At 51.9% G+C, this 21,529-nt stretch overlaps 3 protein-coding genes across 3 annotated transcripts; 2 read left to right on the forward strand and 1 right to left on the reverse strand.

Moving 5' to 3' along the window:
• Positions 1–4,123: 4,123 nt before the first annotated feature.
• On the forward strand, positions 4,124–5,133 carry AYO20_04977 (hypothetical protein; the record flags this gene model as incomplete). Its single annotated transcript, XM_022643271.1, has 3 exons — positions 4,124–4,234; positions 4,290–4,387; positions 4,461–5,133. 3 exons carry the CDS (start codon positions 4,124–4,126, stop codon positions 5,131–5,133), a joined length of 882 nt encoding a protein of 293 aa, XP_022500839.1.
• A 934-nt stretch (positions 5,134–6,067) lies between these two features.
• AYO20_04978 (hypothetical protein) lies at positions 6,068–7,137 on the forward strand (the record flags this gene model as incomplete). The annotated part of the gene is made up of 2 exons (XM_022643272.1): positions 6,068–6,561; positions 6,636–7,137. The coding sequence occupies 2 exons, from the start codon at positions 6,068–6,070 to the stop codon at positions 7,135–7,137; spliced, it is 996 nt and encodes a 331-aa protein (XP_022500840.1).
• Positions 7,138–15,371: 8,234 nt separating this feature from the next.
• Positions 15,372–21,452, reverse strand: AYO20_04979 (hypothetical protein; the record flags this gene model as incomplete). The annotated part of the gene is made up of 2 exons (XM_022643273.1): positions 15,372–17,826; positions 17,884–21,452. The coding sequence occupies 2 exons, from the start codon at positions 21,450–21,452 to the stop codon at positions 15,372–15,374; spliced, it is 6,024 nt and encodes a 2,007-aa protein (XP_022500841.1).
• Between the last annotated feature and the right edge of the window lie 77 nt (positions 21,453–21,529).

Here is a 21,529-nt window from a genome sequence, read left to right on the forward strand (position 1 = left end):
AGCTTTACTCCGCTGGTTACTTGAGCTTAGAGATCGGCTCCAACGAAGGCAGAGCCATTCCAGGTTGATACCTTCAGGTGTCGAACAGATATCTGATCCCAGGTCAACCTATAGTGGATCATTGAGAAGTGATCAGCGTCGCTGTTTGTTGAGCATACAGTGGTACACCGCGACACCCAACGGGACTTCCGTTTGCGGCAAAGATACTGCTGGATGACGAATCTGGGGCACATTATCGGTATGTGGCTGGAGCGACCCATGCTGAGTGAGCTGTCTGAACCTGCGTATTGATCTCGAAGCATGACTTGCATGATCTCTTCTGGGTAGGGTCTACAAGAAGTTAGCCGTGTGGAGCGCCGACAGCAGTCACCATATGTGATTACTTCAGCCGACCATATCAACGGAGTTGCTCGTTGGCTTTACCACGGCCGCGGCTGCTTTCAAGACTCCAGTCGAGCGAGGCCATGGCTTGTTGGCGCCACGAAACGCCTATCCCCAAATTTTTGATATCCCACACTCGTATTCTATCTGTGGAGTACAGGGTTTGGATTAGGTCAGTGGTTACCTTGCTTTGGTAATGCTACGACGACATGCATCCCATGTCTACCTTACTGAGAACAAGTCTTGAAAAGGAGAACGTGGTGTGCGTCTTTCGAGGCATGGGGCCTCTAGATCTTTGGTTTTTCCAACTCATTCGAGATGCACCGTCGGCTAAGCCCTTCACTGACCCAGTTTGCCTACGGTGGACACATGTGTGATTCAAGGACAAGGGCGCAGACCCCACCTTTCATTTACAACAGCTTCTCCAATGTTTCTTGTCCCTGAGTGCAAAACGTCCCTGACATTTCAAACGTGGATATCGACTGTCTGTCGCTACGTGCATCGGGCGCCACCGCAGGGACAGTTGTTGGTGGCATGTGGTGCCTCGTGTGTGTTCGTACTAGATATGGTCCGACATGGGAACTACTAGTTGAATGGTGTACGTACACTCCTGTGTACAGGAGGTGCCTGATACGTGTGTACGGTAGATATGCAGCCTGCACATGTTCGGGGAAGCCACAACGACGTCATAGCTCAGGTGTTGAGGTGCTAGGGCTGAAAGTACAGAGAGTAGCCGATGTGTGCGGGCCCGAATGAAAGCCTACTTGTGTTGTACCTCGTACGATGGTACTATGGCAACGCTACAAAGCAGTGGGAGCAGATGGCTAAACCAATAGCGGCCCGCCTTACACCTGCCCCATGAGGAAAGCCGGGCGATAACGGTGAAGCGACAGCTTGAATCCCCAAGGGAAATCAATTCCTGCGGAAGAATGGAGATGGTGGCAGGTAGGCCAGCAACTGTTCAAAGGACTGCGGGCCTACATTATAGCTGTGGGCCAGCCCATGACGCAGGTGGTACGAGACACCTGTAACACTACTCAAAAGAGAAGCATAGTCAGCAAAAAAAATGCACGGACTGGGACCACTGGTGTGTGCAGCAAGAAACGGGGGTGGCAGAATATACCCCGGTCCCAAATCCACGTGGTAGTGGTAGTGGTTTGTGTTTGAGACTTCGCCATGATGGGACGGACGGGTAGCTATCTACAGTTGGGTTTGCGGGGGAGGCAAACGAGACAAAGACGCCTTGTGGTTGAAGGTGAGCATAAACGACGGTGGCTTGACTAATGATACTGAATGTGTGCATATGTCCCAAAAAGGGGCATGGCGGCCGATTGGGCCTTTGGGCTTTTTTCTTTGCGCCGCGTATTAACCAAGAGAGGCCAACAGATGAAATCGATCATTTGACAGTCGACGGTACTAAACCAGGCGAAACAAGAGAAAGAATATCTTAAAACGGGTAGTGGTGCGACCGATGATTTGAACAAGCGGCGCTGGGGTTAGTCATGATCATTCAAGCAACCAGACACCAAACGACCAGCAGAGCAAACAGGGAAAAACAGGGGAAGCCGCTGCAAACATGGTCAGCAAAGATTATCCGAGGCGCAAACGGAGTCGGACCAAAGAATTGATCCAACATTCCTCCGGGTCGGGATCCCTCCGCAGGGACACGAATGAGAGCGGCCGCTTCTTGTTTGTTCATCCTGGCTAAAGCTGGAACATGATTATCCTGGACAATGGACAAGCGGGAAACTCAACAAGGGCTCTTAACCTTTTGACCAGCGGGTAACCTTGAAAGCCCGAAGAGCCTGGGTAGAGATAAGGTATTGGGATAGCAAAAGAGCGAGTGCTTGGTAAAGAATGAAGGGAGATTTCGATAATTCCGCCGTGGCTGGTGGGTGCCTTAGAAAGCAAAGTTTCAGAAAGGAAAAAAGAAATCAAAAGACGACATTATTTCATTGCGGAATTCGAATTATCTTACCGGGAAAATTCAAGCCATACGACCATTACATGCCAAGTCGTATCGATCCCGCGTATACGACCCTACAATACCAAAAAACTAATCATGAGAGGCATTATTGCAGCGCTCTTCCCCCCCCCCCCTTCGTGACCCAGTTTTGCGTCTTTTTTTTGATGGTCTTCGGCCTTGCGATGGTTCGGAGGAAATTCGCACATTATATTTCCCTCTGCTCAAGCTGTCAACCAGCAACAGGACTGTTCTCCGTATTCAAAGTAAGGACCACCATCAGCCTGGTATAGAAGTCCTAATGACGTATCTGGTCAGTAGCCGCCCCTCCCACAGAAAGAAGTAAAGATTGCGAACTGGGGATCAAAGCTGCGGTGTGGTCGACTCAGCCCGGGCCCAGTAGATGAGGCTATTGGTTCGGTGCACACATAATCGCATCCTTGGACCAAAGCGGAAGTCGTGCACAGGCCAGAGAGGCGGCCTCGCTTCTTCGCTCTTTTTGTCGCGCCTAAGGTTACTGTGACCTGGCTTGCTGAGGGGGTGGACTGAATGCCGAGTCCCGGGAATGGGCAATTGTTTTCCTGTTGGCTTTGCTTTTGCCAGGGCGTACTGCTCTTTCAGAATATTCCGAAGTCCGGGATACATGGTTATGCGTAGATGAGGCGAGCGGGGGAAGACACTATGTAAATGGAGAAAGGGCTAATCATGGGAGATCGGGGCTTCGGTGAATGGGTAATTTAGTACGAGTAGTGAAGGCGTATGCACCGATATGTGCCAGTTGTTCATCCAGCACAGGGTCCAAGTCGTACCTCGCCGTAATCGTAATGGGAAATTCCAGGGTTTTTTCCCAGGTTCCAGGTTGTGCAGGTTGTGGTAGGCTAGGTACTCAGGTGTGCCCACGGTGCCCTAGGTAGCCTAGAGCGCGAGTAGTAGGGTGTCCCCTCGGTCGGTCGGCGCCCAGGAGCCCAGCTGCCTCCAAGTAGATGCCCAGGTTGTGCCCAGCAGCGAAAGAGCTAGGCACGGTAGCCCCGACACACCCCACTAAGCGTGGTCATCGTAATCCCTATGCAGCCACGCACCGTCAACAAGTGTCCGAAGCGTCAGTCAGTCACGATCCACGCCAGCATCATGTCATCATCCAACCCAACCCATCTTCCTATCCACCCACACCCCCCCTTGCTAATCGTTAGCTCGCAGGGTTCCACTCTCAGGGACTCCATATCCATCCCTGTCGCTTGCACCTTTTCTGCTTTGTGTGCAGATGCGTGTGTTGTGTTGCGGCGTACGAGTACGGCACCAAGGAGACGTGCATCAAACTTTTTGCCCGCTCTCCATCCTTGCCTCGAGTGGACTCTCTTTTTTGGTTCGAACGAAAAAGTCGAACGGCTCACACACATACACACCCCCCCTGGTCTGAAATGCTCATCATGGTGGATCCCCAGCTAACTTATGTCTTGTTAGTAACCCAGCCCTTCACGCTGAGTACCACTGGGTACTACACATGATATAAGGCCTCATGCCTCACGCCTTGTTGCCCTCCCTCTCACCCTACGCTCCTCGAAACCCACCTCTTTGGATACCATTGTCGACGAAACTCTCATAAGCTGACATACCCAACCTCGATCTTGTTAAGGATACAGTCTTGTATTCGTATAATACCCTGCTCGTGCCTTGGTCTTCCCTCGTCGGGCCACCCTTCCATTGAGACATAGTCTTTCCTTGTCCATCCAGCTTGGAGGAGACAACTACGGTCACAGCAATCCCAGATTTGGATCAGCAATGGGCGCTACTATCATGACTCCCCCTCTGGAACCTTCATCACCTATGGACGGCGGCATTCGCAAGCGAGTATGCAAAGCTTGCGACCGCTGCCGTTTAAAGAAGTCAAAGGTCGGTCTATTGCGCGGAATCACGGTATACTCCAGGTGTGGCTGACACATAGCAGTGCGACGGCGCCAGTCCCTGTAGTCGATGCAAAGCAGATAATGCCATCTGTGTCTTCGGAGAGCGCAAGAAGTCCCATGACAAGGTCTACCCCAAAGGGTAAGTCGCTGAGCGCACGGCATTCTCGAACAGTCACAATGTCTCTTGTTTCTGACACGTGGGTTCCCTGCAGATATGTAGAAATGCTCGAAAGCCAGCAAGCACAACTTGTAGCCGGCCTACAAGAGTTGTACAAGCGAATGCAAAACGGCCAAGGCTGGACCGGCGCACCTCTGAAGGAATCGGCGAACGGTGTTCCATTGACCCACGACATTCTGGAAAGACTGGGTGCCCTGAAGCAAGACGGTCACACAAGCGACGTCTTTGAGGAGGACCTCACGGTTCTGCAACAGAAGCTGATCGCCGACGGAGCTGGCTTCATGCAACGACAACCCTCGCACGACTCGCATTCCGACTCGAGCGCTCCCTCTCCCATCTATGAGCCAGTTGCCCAACGGCCGAATTTCACCAATCCTTTCAACCTGAACCAGTTCCCTCCGACACCACCCAACCAAAGCCCGTTCCCCCAGAACGCACGCGTTATCCCGACCAAAGCTCATTCCTATCCTCACACCCAGTCGAACCTTAGCTGGAACACGCCGGTGTCCGAGTTTGATGACAGCATGGACTTTATCAATCAATTCGAGTCACCCATAATGGAATCCACCATTGATATGAACTCATTTCCACCAAACATGTTCCAGGAACATATCGTGCCCGCCGCGATCAATCCCTGTCTGACCATGAAAGACTGGGCCGGTCAGGAAGATCTTCAACGGTATTTCAACGCCAACATGATTTCATAACCACCGGATGTTCTTTTTCCGATACACGACTGTTAATGATCATATCAATGTAATGCATCCCAAAAGCGGGCGCACGGGTTTGGCTTTTTCGGTGGGGTTCTCTCGGATCGCTTTGGGTTATTGGAGGGTTCTTGCGGATATCGCATCCGGCGTGCAGGAGCGGCGGCAGAAGACGACCTCGATGGCCACGTCTTGCTGTGAGTCAGTGGAGTGATATTGACATCTCTTCACGGCTGGTTTTACGTCACCCAAGTGGGCTTCGTGTGTACCACGTGGCGGATGGCAGGTTTTGATGATACCATATCTCGATTGGGACGTGTTTTTTTATAGCAGATTACTGCTTTGGGTGGAAACAGGGCCGTGGAGCATTTTCCAAATGGCGAACAAGGGTGGTCACAGCACTCGTTTATGGTCATTCCAATGGTGCGACCAGGGTTAACGCAGGCTGGCATGCCTCGTCGAATACCTTACTAGGTTTCTATATATACTAATGCATTGAGCAGAGAGCAATCTCCTCACATAAGTACACATAATGTACACAAGACAGCCATTCGGTGGAGAATGTGCGAGAATCTACCCCGCAACAGCCTTGCGCCATGTTCAACTTCAACCCCGTGTTAATAGAACACCCAAAATCCCAAGAATCAGGCTTGTGGACATTCTGATAGTCCGGTAGAGGGAGTGACTGGTCGGCATTTTTATGAATCCCATGTTGGACCCAATTCAGCCTATGGTACATTTGAGCCGGGTAAATACGCGGCAGCAAAACATCCCCCCACCCTGCGTGATTGGAGTGAACAATCATGACCTCAAAAAGCCCGTTGATATCTCACGTCAAAAATACCTTCGTTAGTATTTGCATTCGACAACTACAACTCGACTCGGTCTTCTTTAGCATCGTGGCCCGGTTCGTCTTGCTCTGCGTGTCGCAACCATGTCTTCAGATTCCGGCTTTTCGTTCCTCCCGCAGGGTGCAATCGTCCAGGAGTTCAAGGTGGCCGGCCACAACATCGTGCTGGGGTATCCCACGCCCGAGCCGTACGCCGACTCGCCGTTCTTTGGGGAAACCATTGGTCGCGTGGCCAACCGGATCAAGAACGCCGAGTTCACGCTGAACGGCAAGTCGTACAAGCTCGCGGCGAATGAAGGGTCCACTACACACATCCACGGCGGTGTCAGGGGCTGGGGCAAGAAGCAGTTCAAGGGTCCTCAGCCGGTCAACCGCGACGGCAAGGAGGCAGTCCTCTTCACTTACGTGTCGCCGGATGGGGAGGAGGGGTATCCGGGCACCGTGGAGCTGAGAGTCTGGTACATCGCCTGGACAGAGGACGAAGGTGGCGTCACCAAGACGGTGATGGAAACAGAGTATGAGGTGGAATTGATCGGGGACGAGTGCGACGAGACTGTCGTCAACATCACAAACCATGGGTGAGTCTGGTCCCCCATGATGGGCTGTTTCGTTTTATTGCCAACGCCTGCCTGCTAAATGCTGTGTTGGACAGCTACTTCAACTTGAGCGACGGTCCCACCATCGAAGGATCGGTGGTTACTCTTTATAGCTCAAAATATCTGGTGGTGGACAGTGCATTGATCCCGACCGGGGCCATTGAAGACTTTCCCGGGATCGAAGCAAACAAACCTTTTGTTCTAGGCGCGACAGAGCCAGACATCGACCATTGCTTCGTGGTCGACACCGACACATCAGACCTCCCACTCGACACCCGCCAGAGACAGCTCAAGCCGTTGATCAGTGTGTCACACCCTAAGACGCAACTGCACCTGGACATCTTCAGCACGGAACCTAGCTTTCAGTTCTACACGGGGAAACACATCAAAGCCGCCGCCACGGGGTCGACGCCAGCGAGAGGCGCGCGGGCAGGGTTCTGCGTCGAGGCAAGCCGGTTCATCAACGCCATCAACGTGCCAGAATGGAGGAACCAAGTCATACTCAAGCGCGGCCAGGTCTGGGGCGCAAAGACGGTGCACAAGGCTTGGAAGGCATAGAGATGTTATTGCCATGTAGTGAGTTGTGACAGACGGACGTACACGAGGCTGAACAAGGCTCTCCTCGCGCCGCCCCCTTCTCCCTCTCCCTCCCTCTCTGCTCCTGGACGAGATTCCTGAGCCACCAAGGTGGCCTGATATCACGTGTGGGCAAGATGACGGGGATAAGGGCGTATAGTTTGTACTTGGTAATACAGACTATTAGGAGAAAATCTGACTCTAGGGCTCGGGTGAGCACTTGGGAACGAGGCAGGCACGTTCGAACAGGCAGCCAGACTGAACGATAGAATCATCAAACAGTGTCCCCCCTGACAAATGCATCTCGTACCATGACGGCATTGAAGGCCATGAAGCATGGGCCCATACCACCAAGGTGCATGGTTCCCGGGCGCTGGTTACATGGCACTTTTAGACTTGGCCACACCTTCTCCTAGGAGATTCCAAGGAGATCCCAAGGAGAAAGAAAATGACGCGTGCCGATATTCCAGAAGACCATTGTCGAAAGGTACCGTACCTAGGTGTGGAGGTGAGATCTTTGGCTGACAAGGGGAGAATAGGAGGGAAAAATGCCTCATAATCATTCCCATACCCATGGCGATGGAGGGAAAAACGCGAGAGATCACGGAGCCGCTTTTGGAAGTATCGATGACAAGTTACCTAGGTAGATACCTCTGGGTGACCTCCGTGGTAATTCTTGATATGTCAAAGGGGGGAAGAAATTAGAATTGGCCTGCGGTGCGTCGGGCGTAACTAAAAGCCGAATAATAATCCACCAGCCCTCCACGGAGACGCATCCGTCTTTTGCGATCAAATCACTTACCGACGACCTACTACTAGTCCCTGATTCCTGTGTGAACTCGGTACAGAGAACACACCGTACACCGTACTCGGTCCAAACAAGTACGACGCACACAACTTTCTTGAGACCTCGTGATTTATTTTTTGAAGGCAACAAAGGGAAATCTTGCTTGAAACGACGTCAATTCCGCCCTCGCCCTCCGCTCCCCTTGGCCGTCCGTCGACTTTCCCCCAGCCCGGGTCCGAGTTCTGTCCGTGACCTTACTTTGCCCTACCTCTTTTGATCGACAAATCGCATGACATTCCCCCCTTCCAAAGATTCCCTTCAGGGGGGGTAAAGTCGCGCATAGCCACCACACACCATGGGAATCGGTTCCATTTGAAGTATTTCCGTATTTTGCGACACAAAATTGGGAAAAAAGCCAAAAAAAAAATGAAAGGAGGGGGGAGGCAGAAGGGCGCTTTTCCGAAAGGAAGGTAATGGGTGGATTTGTATCGTCGATCAAGGGAAATTCCACACATCCAATTAGAACCAACCAAGCGAGTACGCACCCACGCATCCAACGGTACGGAGGAGCCCCCCAAGTAGTAGTTTTACAAGATCTCGGCCGACATTGGAGATGGCGTCGGATATCTTTTCACCCGAATCCGAAACCCCTGCGCGCTTGAAAGAACTCTCTCTCTCTCGCACGAGGCCGGTCGGCCAAATGACTGCGACTGAGCCTGGGCGCGGCCTGTGGCTCGCCTGAAGGGCTGTCCCATCGTGCCGTCCGTTCATCCACCAGTTAGTGTTTTGGCGATGCTGATTCTAGGGCCTGGTGACTGCTACTACTGCTACTACTTGTTATGTCCGTCTGCACTGGCTGGCACCTACAATGCCTACCGAATTGGGCGGTCAAGTTTCACATCCAAGTGGCCGACCATGATTGGACACGTTCATACCAGAGTCTGGATTCTCCGAGGCGATATTTGATCAAGCGAGATGGGCTCCAGAACAAAACAAAACTTATGAGAGGGAGACAAGGAGCGCAAGACCCCTCGATGCCTGGATTGACAACTACTGGGCGGCCTTAGGAGGGTGTGTACTCGTAAGACAGGCTGGTCTAAACAACGATCAACGGGTTCTAGAAGATCTATCAGGCCGTCAGGCCAATATAAGGGTTTGATTGCTGCTGCAGATGGGTGGCGGTCAGTGCTTCAGGGCCGTCTTGTCTAGAAGGACGGGTTGAGGCAGTGCCCCAGGCATCAGCCAAAGCGTTCAACCATGAGCAGGTTGGCAGGGCTTCTTTGTCAAATGGCATGTGGAGAGATGCGATTGGGCGAGCAAGCGGCAATCACTGCCATCCTAAAGCGGCCCCTGGTGCTACGAAGTTGGTCAACTGGCCCTTTACGAGTAGGTCCACGTATTCGCTTGGGCTTCCCAAGGCGGGGATCCTGACTGACTCGAAGGTAGCTTTCAAGGTAACTCGTATAGCACCCGTGTAAGAAACTGCCAACTTTGCCAATACTCTGCCGCCAACCGCCTCGTGGTCAAACAAGACGCCGTGTTTCTGGGAGGATCGAGACAAGAGAACGAGAATCACGATTTTGTTCTTGCCGTTCTTGCCTCCTTCTTGGATCGGAGTTCCAAGACAAAGGAGGACGATTGCCCCAGAATTCTTGATGATTTTGATTTCCAGGGCGCTGGGCAGGGTGACAATGCCGAGCCACAAATAAACCCTCTTGTCCAGCGCCACCGTACTCGTATGTACACGCCTACTTGGCTATTCGTGAAGGTGATTTTATTTTAAGAAGTTTGACCTTGATGTTGTCGTCGTCAGTTCTCGGCGAGTTGGCATGCTGTGTTGAAAGGGGAAGGTTTCGCTGAGCAAGTTGCTGAGAAAGACTCTCCCCCTTCAAAGAATCCTACGGGTCGTCCTCAAGGTCAGTTAAACCAAGTACCGTACTTGTACAAGTAGGGAAGCACAACTTTTTGTGGGTTGGGATGGGGCCTTGCCAGGTTGTACCTAGAGTACGAGTGAGGGACGAGTTGTGGCCGTTGTGGGTTTAGCTGATCGGGGGCCGCATAATTCGCTGCATAACTCCTATTCGGGATAAAGCCCCCTCCCAGGCTCCAGTCAAGAAGAAATTACGGTTGTCAGATGCCGTATTTTTGTGACCGACAGTTTATCCGGTATTGGAACTAGTGTATTGACATTTCAAGTTTCAAATGTCCGATGACAAGACAATCGCATGATGGCCAAACTGCGCTGCGCTGCGCAGTTTTGATCTTGATCTACTGCTACTACTACTACTTGTCTTCTTCGCCCCGCGCCGCTCATTCGGTCGCTGTTGATCGCCGAAACCACAGCGCCAGAAAGTAATCAGACTACTCAATTCGGCCTTTTGAGATTTTATCGATCCGTATCCTCTACGGACACGGACTTGCGAACGCCCTTCCTCGACGACAAAGCCTTCGTTCGACACGAGGTTTCATTATTTTATCCTAGCGTCGAAACAGGATCCTGCCCATCACTCACCCTTGGCCCACTCACTTATTCACTTACTCACTCCGTCTCAATTCCTTGTTCACGAGACAAAGAACGAACGAGTCTCTCGCTTGGCACCTCCAAAAATCCAAACAAAGTTCCTAGACCGGCTATAACACATTCCAACCGAGAGCGCTTTGCCCTTTTCTAGTTCCTGTGTGCGCCATGTGATTGGCCTGTTGATGGAGCAGTCTGCCGCTGACTCAGAATGCTCACCAAATCTCTGTCATGGTTTGGGCTGGCCTGGCTGGCAATCTAGGCCCTTTTCAGGTCGCCAGCCAGCTTGCTGCTTGGTCAAACAAGTCTCGTATTGTATTCTGTGAGCACTGAGCAGCGGCTCGCAATGTCTCCTCGGCCGCGCATGTGCGCTTGATCCTGACCACCACATCCCCCCTCCCCTCCACCAACCATCCAGCTCAACCCTGCGCTCTCTCCACTCTTGAAGCTTTGTGCGTCTCGCTCGTGTCACCTATTGGATCTGGACTCTCCAGGCCAAGGGCTTTGACAAGGCACTCGTCAAACGAAGCTTCCACTGGGAGGATTCTTGCTCAGGCAAGGTAGACTTCCTGTTCGAGGAATGGATTCAGGCCGAGTAACGTTCGAGACTTGCATGTAGAGGTCTCTTTCCCCGCTTCTCTTGACGAGCGCCAACCAGGAGACACCTGGATCTGCGATCTGCATGCCATCTTGTGAGTCATCAGGGCGCATAGCCAAAATATACGCCCCTTGTTGGACCCCCTCTTCCCTCTCCGCACATGCAACCAATGTCAGGGCCTTTTGCCGTATCAGGAATCGACCTTCGCACGGTCCCCTCTCAGGCACGGTCAGTTGCAAGATCACGGGATCCTCACTGCTCGCCACTGAATGCTTCTGCTGGCTACAGACGGCGTAATCAACTGCTGCTCGGTAATGTGGACGATGGGCAATCTTCTTTTGGCATTCAAGGCCACTTCGGGCAGTGGATTCTTTGATATCTGATTGGGAGTCAAAGTTTCCCCATCTCTTGGAGGTTTTTCCAGGAGCGGAATCTTGAAGCTGCCCTCATGCGGCCGCTTGTGACGATAGCGATAGACGACCTCATCACCAAGGCCTGCAATTCGTCTCGACTGTTTCCATTCCTGAGTGAATCCAACCGTCTGACAAATGACGGGCGATGTTTCCTCAACATTTCTGACTAAATCGGACTTCGCCCGAGGTTATGTCCGCCATCGGACGCCTGATTTGGAATCCAATCTTTTCCAACCAAGCACCCCATGCGCACAAAGGAAGTGCCAAGGGGATCGATGGCGGGTTTTTTTGGTTTTATCCTTTTTGCTGCTCAATAATCGTTTACCAGTGCTCATTCAGCGACGCCAGGTTGTGACGAGCAGATGGAGGAAATTTGAGGGCCACGGGGTATACCCGATATCAGAACAAGTGCTTCCACAACAGGAAGTAGGCGAATCCGTCCCTGCTTCTCGCTGATCGAGTACCAAGACAGATCGTGTTTCATCTCTGCCCCGTCCTGCCCGTCCCTGATGATGGCAGCCAGTGTCGACGACTCGATGGCCAAGGGCACCAGCCCCTCAGTCGTAATTCCTGGGCGAAACCCTGACGACTAATAATCAACCTACTTACTCATCCTTGTGCGCAAACTCAATCTGGAACCTGATCTTGTTGCTGTCCCTGCCTTGAGCGATCAATCACAGCTCCAGGTCTGGACCCGATAGGGGTGATTGACGAACAAGCGCCTGGGCTTCTTCACCAAGGTGACCCTACCTTTTCGGGAAGTTACACGCTACTCTGCTCGAAAAAGAAACGAGCCTTTTGGGAGCTCAGCTGGATTATATTACATCAGCACTTCAGGAGGTTGGTGTGTCCAGGGAGAAGTACAATTTTGAGGTACCTCGGCACGTGCTCACGATACGATTATACGAAGAGACAAGTACGGGATTAAGCTCGTGGATCCCAGCCTAATTATATTGACCTGATCGCCGATCTACATTCTTCTGGAGTTCGGCAAGCCGGATCCTGTGCGGTTACAGCCGTCCGAAGCTTGACCGATGCATCTATCTACAGTCTGGTGTCACTCGGCACCGAATATCGAAGCACCAGAAAGTTCGTTCTTGATTACGAGTACATCTCTGCATGTTGCTAGATCGGCGATTAGATCTCCCACCCAGCTGGATTCAACAAGAGCCATGTTGAGCTTGCTCGCCCTCCCTCTGGGTAGTGTCAATCCTGAGGATCGAGGTCGCAAGTCCAAATTCCAGATGCAGGTAGAACGACTTTCAATTCTAGCATCCTTCGAGAATCCATTCTGCCTGAATTTTTTTTTTTTTGGTTCTATTGGCGGGTCACCAATTCTGCCAGACGAGTCAGCCTCCTGATCCCAGTCAGCCGCGGCGTGGGGCTTCGCGTTCCCACCTCCTTTTTGGTTGAATGGGGAGCGAGATGGGGCTGGAAGGATTTGGTCGACGTCACCGTTGTTACATGGTCTGGGTGCTGGCCTGCTGGGTCTACCGTAGCGGATGGGGCCATACCAACTCGAACGAGTAGCGAGACGGGTTTCCTCATCACTGAACGACGTTCTTACGAAGACTGGAATCTTTACATTTGATCGTGAATGAGAGTAGCCCAGCCCAATTGTCGAGGTCGACACCGCGGACACACTACGAGCTACACTCAAAGAGTCCTCCTTGTTGTTGGGCCTCCATCAAAGTCGACGTTCGTCGGCTCTTGCTCCTCTAATTTTCTTGTCCGTCAAGGATAAAAGTTTGTTTGGGATTGTCATGCATATTACAACTATGAGTCTCCGAAAACAGACAATATATTGGGCCAGGATCACACGATCGAGATCTTTCTTTTCCTGCGTATTTCCCATTACGAGTGAACAGCCATTGCTCTACCAAACTTTCTTGATTCACCTCTTGCTGGCAGAAAGGTGCGGAGTTTTTGCTGGGTCGTTTTACCCGACCCTTGAAGTCTGGAGAGGACATGGATCTGAGTGCGTCTGGAATTGCCGACGTGTTGAAGAAAAGGTCTTCCTACGGCAAGAGATCCAGCTATCCAACTAGCTACCTAGCCAGCCAGGAAAATAATGCTATCAAACAGCTTTTGATGAGGACTGGATGACTGCGATGAGCTGAGTCCTGGTCTGAAACCTACACTTAACACATTTCTTTGTCGAGGTGGGAATCTCCAATCCCCAATACGAGGTGCAACAGACGGCTGGGACGTGCCATGTCGTCTGAATTTTTGTCGTGGGTCTTGATGAGAATCACTTGTCCGTGGTTGAAGTGGGAAGTGGGAAGTGGGAAGTGGTTTCGAAAAGACGATGTGACTTGTTACGCGGACGAGAAGGCAACACCTTGCTCTACCACGCTGGATGACAGTTGAATTGAAGCAGATGGAACAGGACAAGGGTGCATCAGTGATTCCTAGTCGTCTAGCCCGAACAAGTAAGTCCCGTTGGCGTGGCACGTGCAATCCATATGACGCCTTTCCTTTTATGGACAAGCACGACGTCCCCTTGGGCTAGACTCGAGCTACCAAACTCTCTTTTCGATACTCGGACTCGAAGCATTTGACGTCGAGAAGGCACTGTGAATTGAATAGTTCACTAGTTCCCAATGATATACAATGACCTCTTTACTACTCTCCAGCTCTCCTTCCACCACCATTTCTCTTTCCCCCGACACCTGCCCCGCCCCATAAATGGGTTCGTGGGATATTGCCGACCGACTCCTACGCGTATGATGACGGAGACGTTTACGAAACGAATCCTATTCGAGCATGGACGCCGACCTCAATGTGCAAGGCCAGCCGCTTCACACGCCTTGGAGCGCCGAACGGCTACAGAACGACCCACGCGGCACTGGTGTTTATCCGCGAGGACACGACGATCCCTGGCCCCCAAAGTTCTCGACTTGGGCTGTCTCGGAGAAGGGGGTACCACGATATCGTTCGACGCCGACAAGATCCCCCGCGCCTGGTCGATTCTCTTTCGCACAAGGGACACAACAACTGCCGACGTTGGCCCGGCGGGTCATCATTGTGTTTTGCCGAAACTGGCTCTTGCGACGAAAAATCAAAAGAGGGTGGTGGACAATCGTGAATTGATTTGAATTGAATGAACTGTCCTAACAGCATGCATGCTTGAAGGAGCTATATGGATGGATGGGTGGATGGTCATTGGAAAGGTGTTAGTCGAGCGGAGTTGAGTTGTGTTAGCTGGGTGGATTTTTCGGGCTGGCGTGCTACGTACGTAAGAATGTAACGGACGGCCGCGACGAAGGGTTTCGGGTTCTTCATCTATTCTGTTCATCAAGTAATTACTCCTACAGTACTTTTGCTCCTGGTCGTGGTCCTGGTTGCAGCAAGATACCGACCCTACTATTCTAAATCTCATTCTACCTCTTCCCCCCCCTCACCCCCTCCCCTTCCGCCCTCTGAAGGCCGGGCAGGCCGTCTGTCCCGTCTACGTCGTGCCGTGTCGTGGACTCAAACGGCCCCGATCCTCGCATCACTCATCACCACTGCAGGCGACATACTATCCACATTCTCTTACTTGATGTTTGTTTCTCATAGTAATGGATCAAACTATTAAAGGAACTGTTTGGTGATCGGGCACTATAGGTAGGCATGAGTGACCACGGAATAATGAATCCCAATAGTAATGATAATAATATCTGATATCTGATATCTGATATCCATATACCACTCCCATTTCCACCGCCACTGCGTCCCCGAACTTTATCCCATCCTTTTAGGGCTTTTTGTAGTGTGAATCCCAGACCAAAGTCGAATCGAAGGTGTATGGATACCCCATCGTAATGATATGCGCCATAATCGAACCCTTGCTCAACTGGAAAAGGGCTTGTTCGTCATCCCTTCGTCAACATCATTGACATATCGAGGTCGTTATCGTCACAACATCTCGTTGGCGTCATAGTCTCTCGCCCCATGATCCTCGTCGTTGGCCCCTGTCGTCAAATTCCACACCCTCCACTTCAGCTTCTCGATCACCTCTCTTCTCAGCCAGGTCCCTCCCCTGTCCGAGAACCATTTGTCCGCGTCTTCATTGCCACTGTTGCCCCCTCTAGGACTTCCCCCAACTCGCTCGGTCATGTGTTTTCTTCGATCATGTTCCTCATCCTCCCTTTCCCATCGATCCAACCAGGCGAACAACAACCTCAACTGCCACAGTTTGTCCTTATCAATCTGGCCAGTCCCCATGCCGCCGTTTTGGACCACAGGATTACTCCGAGGGAGAACTCCTTGTTCAAATTCGAGTCGGGAATCCACTACTGTAGCTCTGCTCGCTTCCTTCCCATCGATCGGTGTGGGACCTAGAATCAGCGCTCTTTCCGCATGGTCAAAGTCCCTGAGAGGCCCAATCTCGAAAATCCACTCGAATGGGTTCGGGGTTGTTGACCTCGCGGCGCTCGCAGCAATGCCAGCTCCAGATACAGAGCTGGAGGCGAACGTACTAGTATAGGAAGGAAAAGCATTGGGATCGATACTTGGAATGCCCATTGCCAAGGCCTTTGCTTGCAATTCCGCCATGAAAAGATTCTTCGGGGGCTCGTCGTACACTGTCCGGCGCCGAAGGACCACATTCACGGCATTTTCGCTCTTGATCTTTTCTCGCAGCGATTGACCTCCAGCTTCGAAGTCGAGGTGACCATCCCAGAAGCCTTCGCCCTTGATGTCTATGGATTTAATGGTGTCGAATTCTGGTATCAATCCTGGCAAGGGGATTGTCTGCGTCTCACCATTTTTCAGGTTGATGCAGCCGGTCATGCCACCCGTGACAGAGCCGCCTGCATCACCGTCTCTTGCCACGAGACAGCGCCCCTCGGCAGCAAGCACCCATAGATGCCGCAAAGCTTGAAGATGGCCGCGGTTGTCGAGGACGTCATTCGGAAAGATCGGATAGAAGGCGATACACAGGCTCGCAATTCCTAGATTTGAGGTTCCAAAGGTCCGTGTGCCGCCGGCTAGGAACAATGCACCAAGCGCCATATGTGCCGCCAAGTGGCTTCCGAATGGCGTATCTTTATCGGTACGTCCATGAAGAGCACGCAGACGGCGCATAACGACTAAATCGCCTGAACCAGCCATAACGGTAGCTGAAGCCAGGGCTAGGGTGTCGAGGCAGTTGCGTACGCTGTTGAGGGTAATTTGTGAATCGTAGTTATGCGCAGGCAGACGGCTTAGACGGATGAAATTGTCCAAGTAAGAGACGAGAAGATCGCGAACGTCTTGTCGTTGAGAGCCCGCGAATCTCAGCCCAATGGCAAAACAGACCCCGGCAATAATGTTGAAGAACGGCATGTCTTCAGTGCTGAGAAACTTCGTAGCCTTCAGATCGATTCTCGACCTGTAGGGCTCGGGAAGCGACATACCGATAAAATCGTCCGTGGGTTGAATCGAGTTCCACATGATCAGGTGCCGCGCAAGAGTCCGAAGAAGGAATATATCTGGTCGCACATAGTCGAACTGGTGCAATGTATCTGGAATATCGACTTTCTGCGCGATTGCTCTATCGTTGGTTTTCATGAAAATGAAAGCGATGGCCATGACAGCACCTGCAGTTGCACGGTCGAGGACATGGACCATATTCACATTCTTCGTGCCCACGGCGATGGTGAGAAGGCGTTCAACAACACCCATATCATGGAGTCCATGAAGGCGTTTGCCCTGCCCAAGATTGATGAGTCCTAACGAAAATCCGGCGGCCAGGCGGTAACCCTCATCGCGAAGCACGTTGTCAAATGCAACACCCTCTTCGGGGTCATCGTTCTCAATTTCTGACAGCATGACTTCAGACATGCGACGGTGCTGAGAATTACAATACAAAAGCCCAATTCCCATAATTCCAGTAGTTTGTGTCAATGGAGATAGATTGAGTTCGGCTGCGCCAGACGGCAGTAGACGTGTGACGTGGACCGAGAGCAGCCGTGTGATCAAGGTGTCCATGGTCCCTAGGAAAGAGGCTGATAGTCCGAGTAAGAGTCCGACGGATGTCATCGTGTGCTTGGGTGTGAGGTACTTGAATGCAACCCATTTGGCTAGTGTTCGAAGATGTCCGTTGAGACCAAGAGCAAGCAAGAATCCAGCATGGCGGTTTGTCAAGTCAGGCGGCTTATTGAACTGTATCCATGAGGTGTTGATTCCTTTGGCGTCGGTCGAGATCATGAGGCCCGTCGAGGCGCCGTTATGAAAGAATGCCCAACACACCTTCTCTTCTGTATAGGTGGCTTTGTCGGCGCTGAAAGTCATGGCTTGAGCCCCCTCACTCGCGTTACGAGGTTTCATAATACATTGCAGACTGAAAGCGGGCGAGGGCACCCTCTCTGTGAGCAAGGGGACGCGCCCACTAAAATGCATCATACCTCGCCCTGCAGCCACAGACAATGTTCTGAGGGTGACATACTGTGCTAGTTCCTTTTGCGCCTCTAACATGTCCACATCACTCCAGCCAGGCTCGGGTGTGCACTCCACGACGGGAGGTCGGCTCTGATTGACAAGTTTAGAAGCTTCTGAGAAGCGACGATCCTCGTTAAATATCAACTTGCTAATAGCATGTCGGTCGGCTTCAGAGGATGCGTCCCATCTTTGAAGGGTTTCCGTCTCGGTTGCAGAGGAGCACACGGTGTGATAGTCCTTTACAGCTTCGTGTGATGGTGGCAGCACCAAGTGTGGCTTGTACGAATGGTGAGATAGATCGTAACCTCGGTGTGATGTAACATCGCGTCCTAGGATCAGTTGATTCACCTGGTCTCCTATCTTGTCCGCCCTATACCGGAATGATGCAATTGTTTGATGGAATGCGGCAGCTACTCCGTCAGGAAGAGTGCTCAGGACGCGCTCGTTCAATCCCGACCGAAGCAAAGCTGCGACTGCTTTGTGGGGGCTGAGCTGGTCCTTAGCTTGATCCATGAAGGTCAGGAGTTCTAACGTCCGGGGGGTCAGATTTGCTGCTTGCCACCACAATGGATGGTCATGGTTGCTCAGCTCCGGCAAACCAGATAAACGAGTCAGGGTCAAAAATGGAGCAGGTGAAATTCCTTTGATCCACTTTTCAAAATGCTCGTAGATCGACGGCGGCGGAAATGGCTGGGCTGGGATTCGGAGACCATCGAGTAAAGAGTCGTCGACCAAATATTCAGCGACTTGTGCTGATTCGTGCCCGTAGTAAGTGTTGCTCCCAGCGGTCCAGTCTGTCCATCCTAGCCACAGCCCCAGCTGTACGAGAGCGACCAATAAACGGGTTCTTGTATCCTTCCGGCCAGGATTTGCTACAGTGTTGAGTTTGTCTTCCTCGTAAAGGAGATGAAGTCCGAGTAAAATGCTGGGTATGGCATTGCATCGCTGTTCTCGCTCTCTGTTGATCGAAGTTGGCAAATAGCCCTCCGGTCCAAGGGCGCTTTCCCCAATGGGAGTCTGGGTATACTCTCGTGCCAGTGCGATACATGTGAGCAAAAAGGCGTTCTTCTTCTCGGGGGCACGTTCTTGAAAAGATGTTGCACTCGCCGCGCGTGAGTGCTTTGATTTTGGAGTGACTGTTGCTGTTTCGGGTGGTTTCTGAGACATCCATTCCCAAGCAGGCACTTGCGTTCCTAATGCTTGGGGCATTTCGTCTTCCGCATGATGCATAAGGTTGTAATTAGTAAGGTCGATGGCACTTCCACTACTGGACCGAAGAAAAGCAGTTTTGGTCCGACGACGCGTTGGTGTGGACTGCGAATGCTGACTGCTGATGAAAGGCACCCCAAGCGAGAAGAGCACTACCAGCAGTGCAGTCCATTCAGAGGTCACTGGTGTTTCCCTGCCTTTCAACCACCTCGCCACCTCCCAAAAGGCAACGAGAAGGCTTTCCTGTTGGTTTGGACCTAGCACCATGTTACACATGTTGAGAACCTTTTGCACGAGAGGATCTTGAGGAGCAAGTTGGATTCCCAGCGCATGCCGGCGCTTGTCTTGATCAACAACGTAAATCTGTGCTTGAATGCCCGAGTCAAACAAGGCTTGAATTTGTACTTCTTTCGCCGGTATGACCCTCCTGATTCCCGTATCTTTGTCTTTCCTAGGGCTATATGGCTGAGGGCTCACAAGCGGGTCGTAGATTGCGTATCGAACAGGAAGTCCGATTTGGAAAGACGGAGACCATGGCGACTCGAGCTGCAAGCCAATCATCTGTGACCGGGACTGTGTTAGGACGACTAATCGTTGAATAGATCTATCCACGACTGTGCAGGCGTCCTTTATACCCGGTAAGCTGCGGACTTCAGCAGCTTTGAGCTCCAAAGAATGCTTGGACACGGTCGATTTTCTTGTACCGGCATAGATATGTCGTTTGACCAAAACCCTGACGATGGTCATCTCCTGTGTGCTCTTGTCTAGTACGCAAAGGTAGACGTCCCTTGTCTGCTTACCATCCTGCTCGAATGAGGTGCCACTGCTCAGCTGCAAAACCTTTGTTTCGAATGCTGAATTGGACTCGGGAGCTGACTGCCGTCTGGGGAAGCTTTTGACCTTGAAGAACCCGACGCTCTTAGGTAAATTCGTTTCTGGGCCGTCAAAGGTATCATCTTCGAGGCGCGTGGATTGCCGTAATGGGTCAAACTCTTCTAACAGAGCCCGAGCTGAAATGTCCAAGAATGAGGTTCCATTGCTTAGGATCGATGCATTTGTCGGGAAAGAGCTCCTCCGTCGAAAACCAAAGCTCTGCCGATCATTGAAGCTGCCGATTGACTCGCCTCGTCTGCCCGCCCGATTCAGACTCTGTCGGCCTGCATGGCCCATTGCAAGGTCATTGAATGTGTTTCGATCGGTTGCGGGACCCAAATCCGTGCGTGCCAGCATTGAGCTGACTCTGCGGGCTGATCGGGTTTGCACTCCGACGTCGCCAAATTCGGGCCCCAGTTGAGAAGCCAGATCATTTACTGGAAAGGACTTTTGCTCCTCCAAAGACGAGAACGGCCCACCGTCTGGATGTGGAGGCCGTGAGCCTAAAAGGCTTTCCCTGAGGGTGCCATGGTCTCGGCCATAGATGTTGGAACTCTTCCTCAAAGATGCGCGAGATTTGGTGTTGCCATCCTGCTTGTTTCGTGCTTGTTGTTGCTCGCTCATGGCATCTCCGCTTACGTGCCAGAGAGTGAAAGTAGCAGTTTTTTCGTTGAAGGTCAATGCCATGCAGACCGGTCGATCACTTGCCTTCTCAGAGCCGACTTCGTCGCCAGCAGTGATGTAGATTAACTTCTCTGAACGAGGGAGAGCATTGCATTCTTCGAGGGCTTCACCTTTCCGGTTGGGGCTCCACACCACGAGACCGAGTTCTGACATGATTTCAGTGAATGAAAAGGTCCTGGGCATACCACTGGCGCTGGAAGATAGTGGTCGAGGGTCCGAGTGCCGCTTCTCTGGCAAGATCAATGATGGTCGAGAGCTGTTGTCTCCGATAGACGTCAGAGTCTCATTGATGGTGCTGAGGTCATGGTGGACATGTTCAACGAAGCCACCAGATTCCCTGTCGCTCAGTTTGCGCTGTAGTATGAACCCGCATGGATACGGAAACGCAGACTCAACCTCAAAGGACAGAGGGAAAACATAGCTGTCGCCTGAGAGAAGGAATATGTGAACCTGAGTTTTGAACACCACCACTAGACCACGGTCCCCAGGCTTCACGCGTTCATTCTGGTGTTGGCCACTGTTCTGGCCAGTACCAGGCTGACCAAACCGGGTAACAAAGGCATGAAGAATAGTCTCCCCTTCAACACTGAGGTTCAGCGCTCTTTCAATTGCGCCGTTCCTGGACCACACCACGCAATGTGCTGTGATGAGAATCTCCTCTTCCACCAATTTTGAGGCATTTTTCTCGTATACGCGCGAGAGGGTCCATTTGTACAGTGAAGGCGATGGATCAGGAGGAAGTATCGAAGCGGAAACAAGGTAGGGCACAGCGCTGGGTTCGTGGAGGCCGAGCGACTGGATTGAACTCATGGCTCTGGAGTGGCGAAGGCAAGTCGACAGACATGAGGGCAAGGCGGCTTAAATTAGAGCAGGCAAGCATATCGATT

This window comes from Fonsecaea nubica (genome assembly GCF_001646965.1).
Source record: "Fonsecaea nubica strain CBS 269.64 chromosome Unknown Scaff27, whole genome shotgun sequence".
NCBI classification, from domain to species: domain Eukaryota; kingdom Fungi; phylum Ascomycota; class Eurotiomycetes; order Chaetothyriales; family Herpotrichiellaceae; genus Fonsecaea; species Fonsecaea nubica.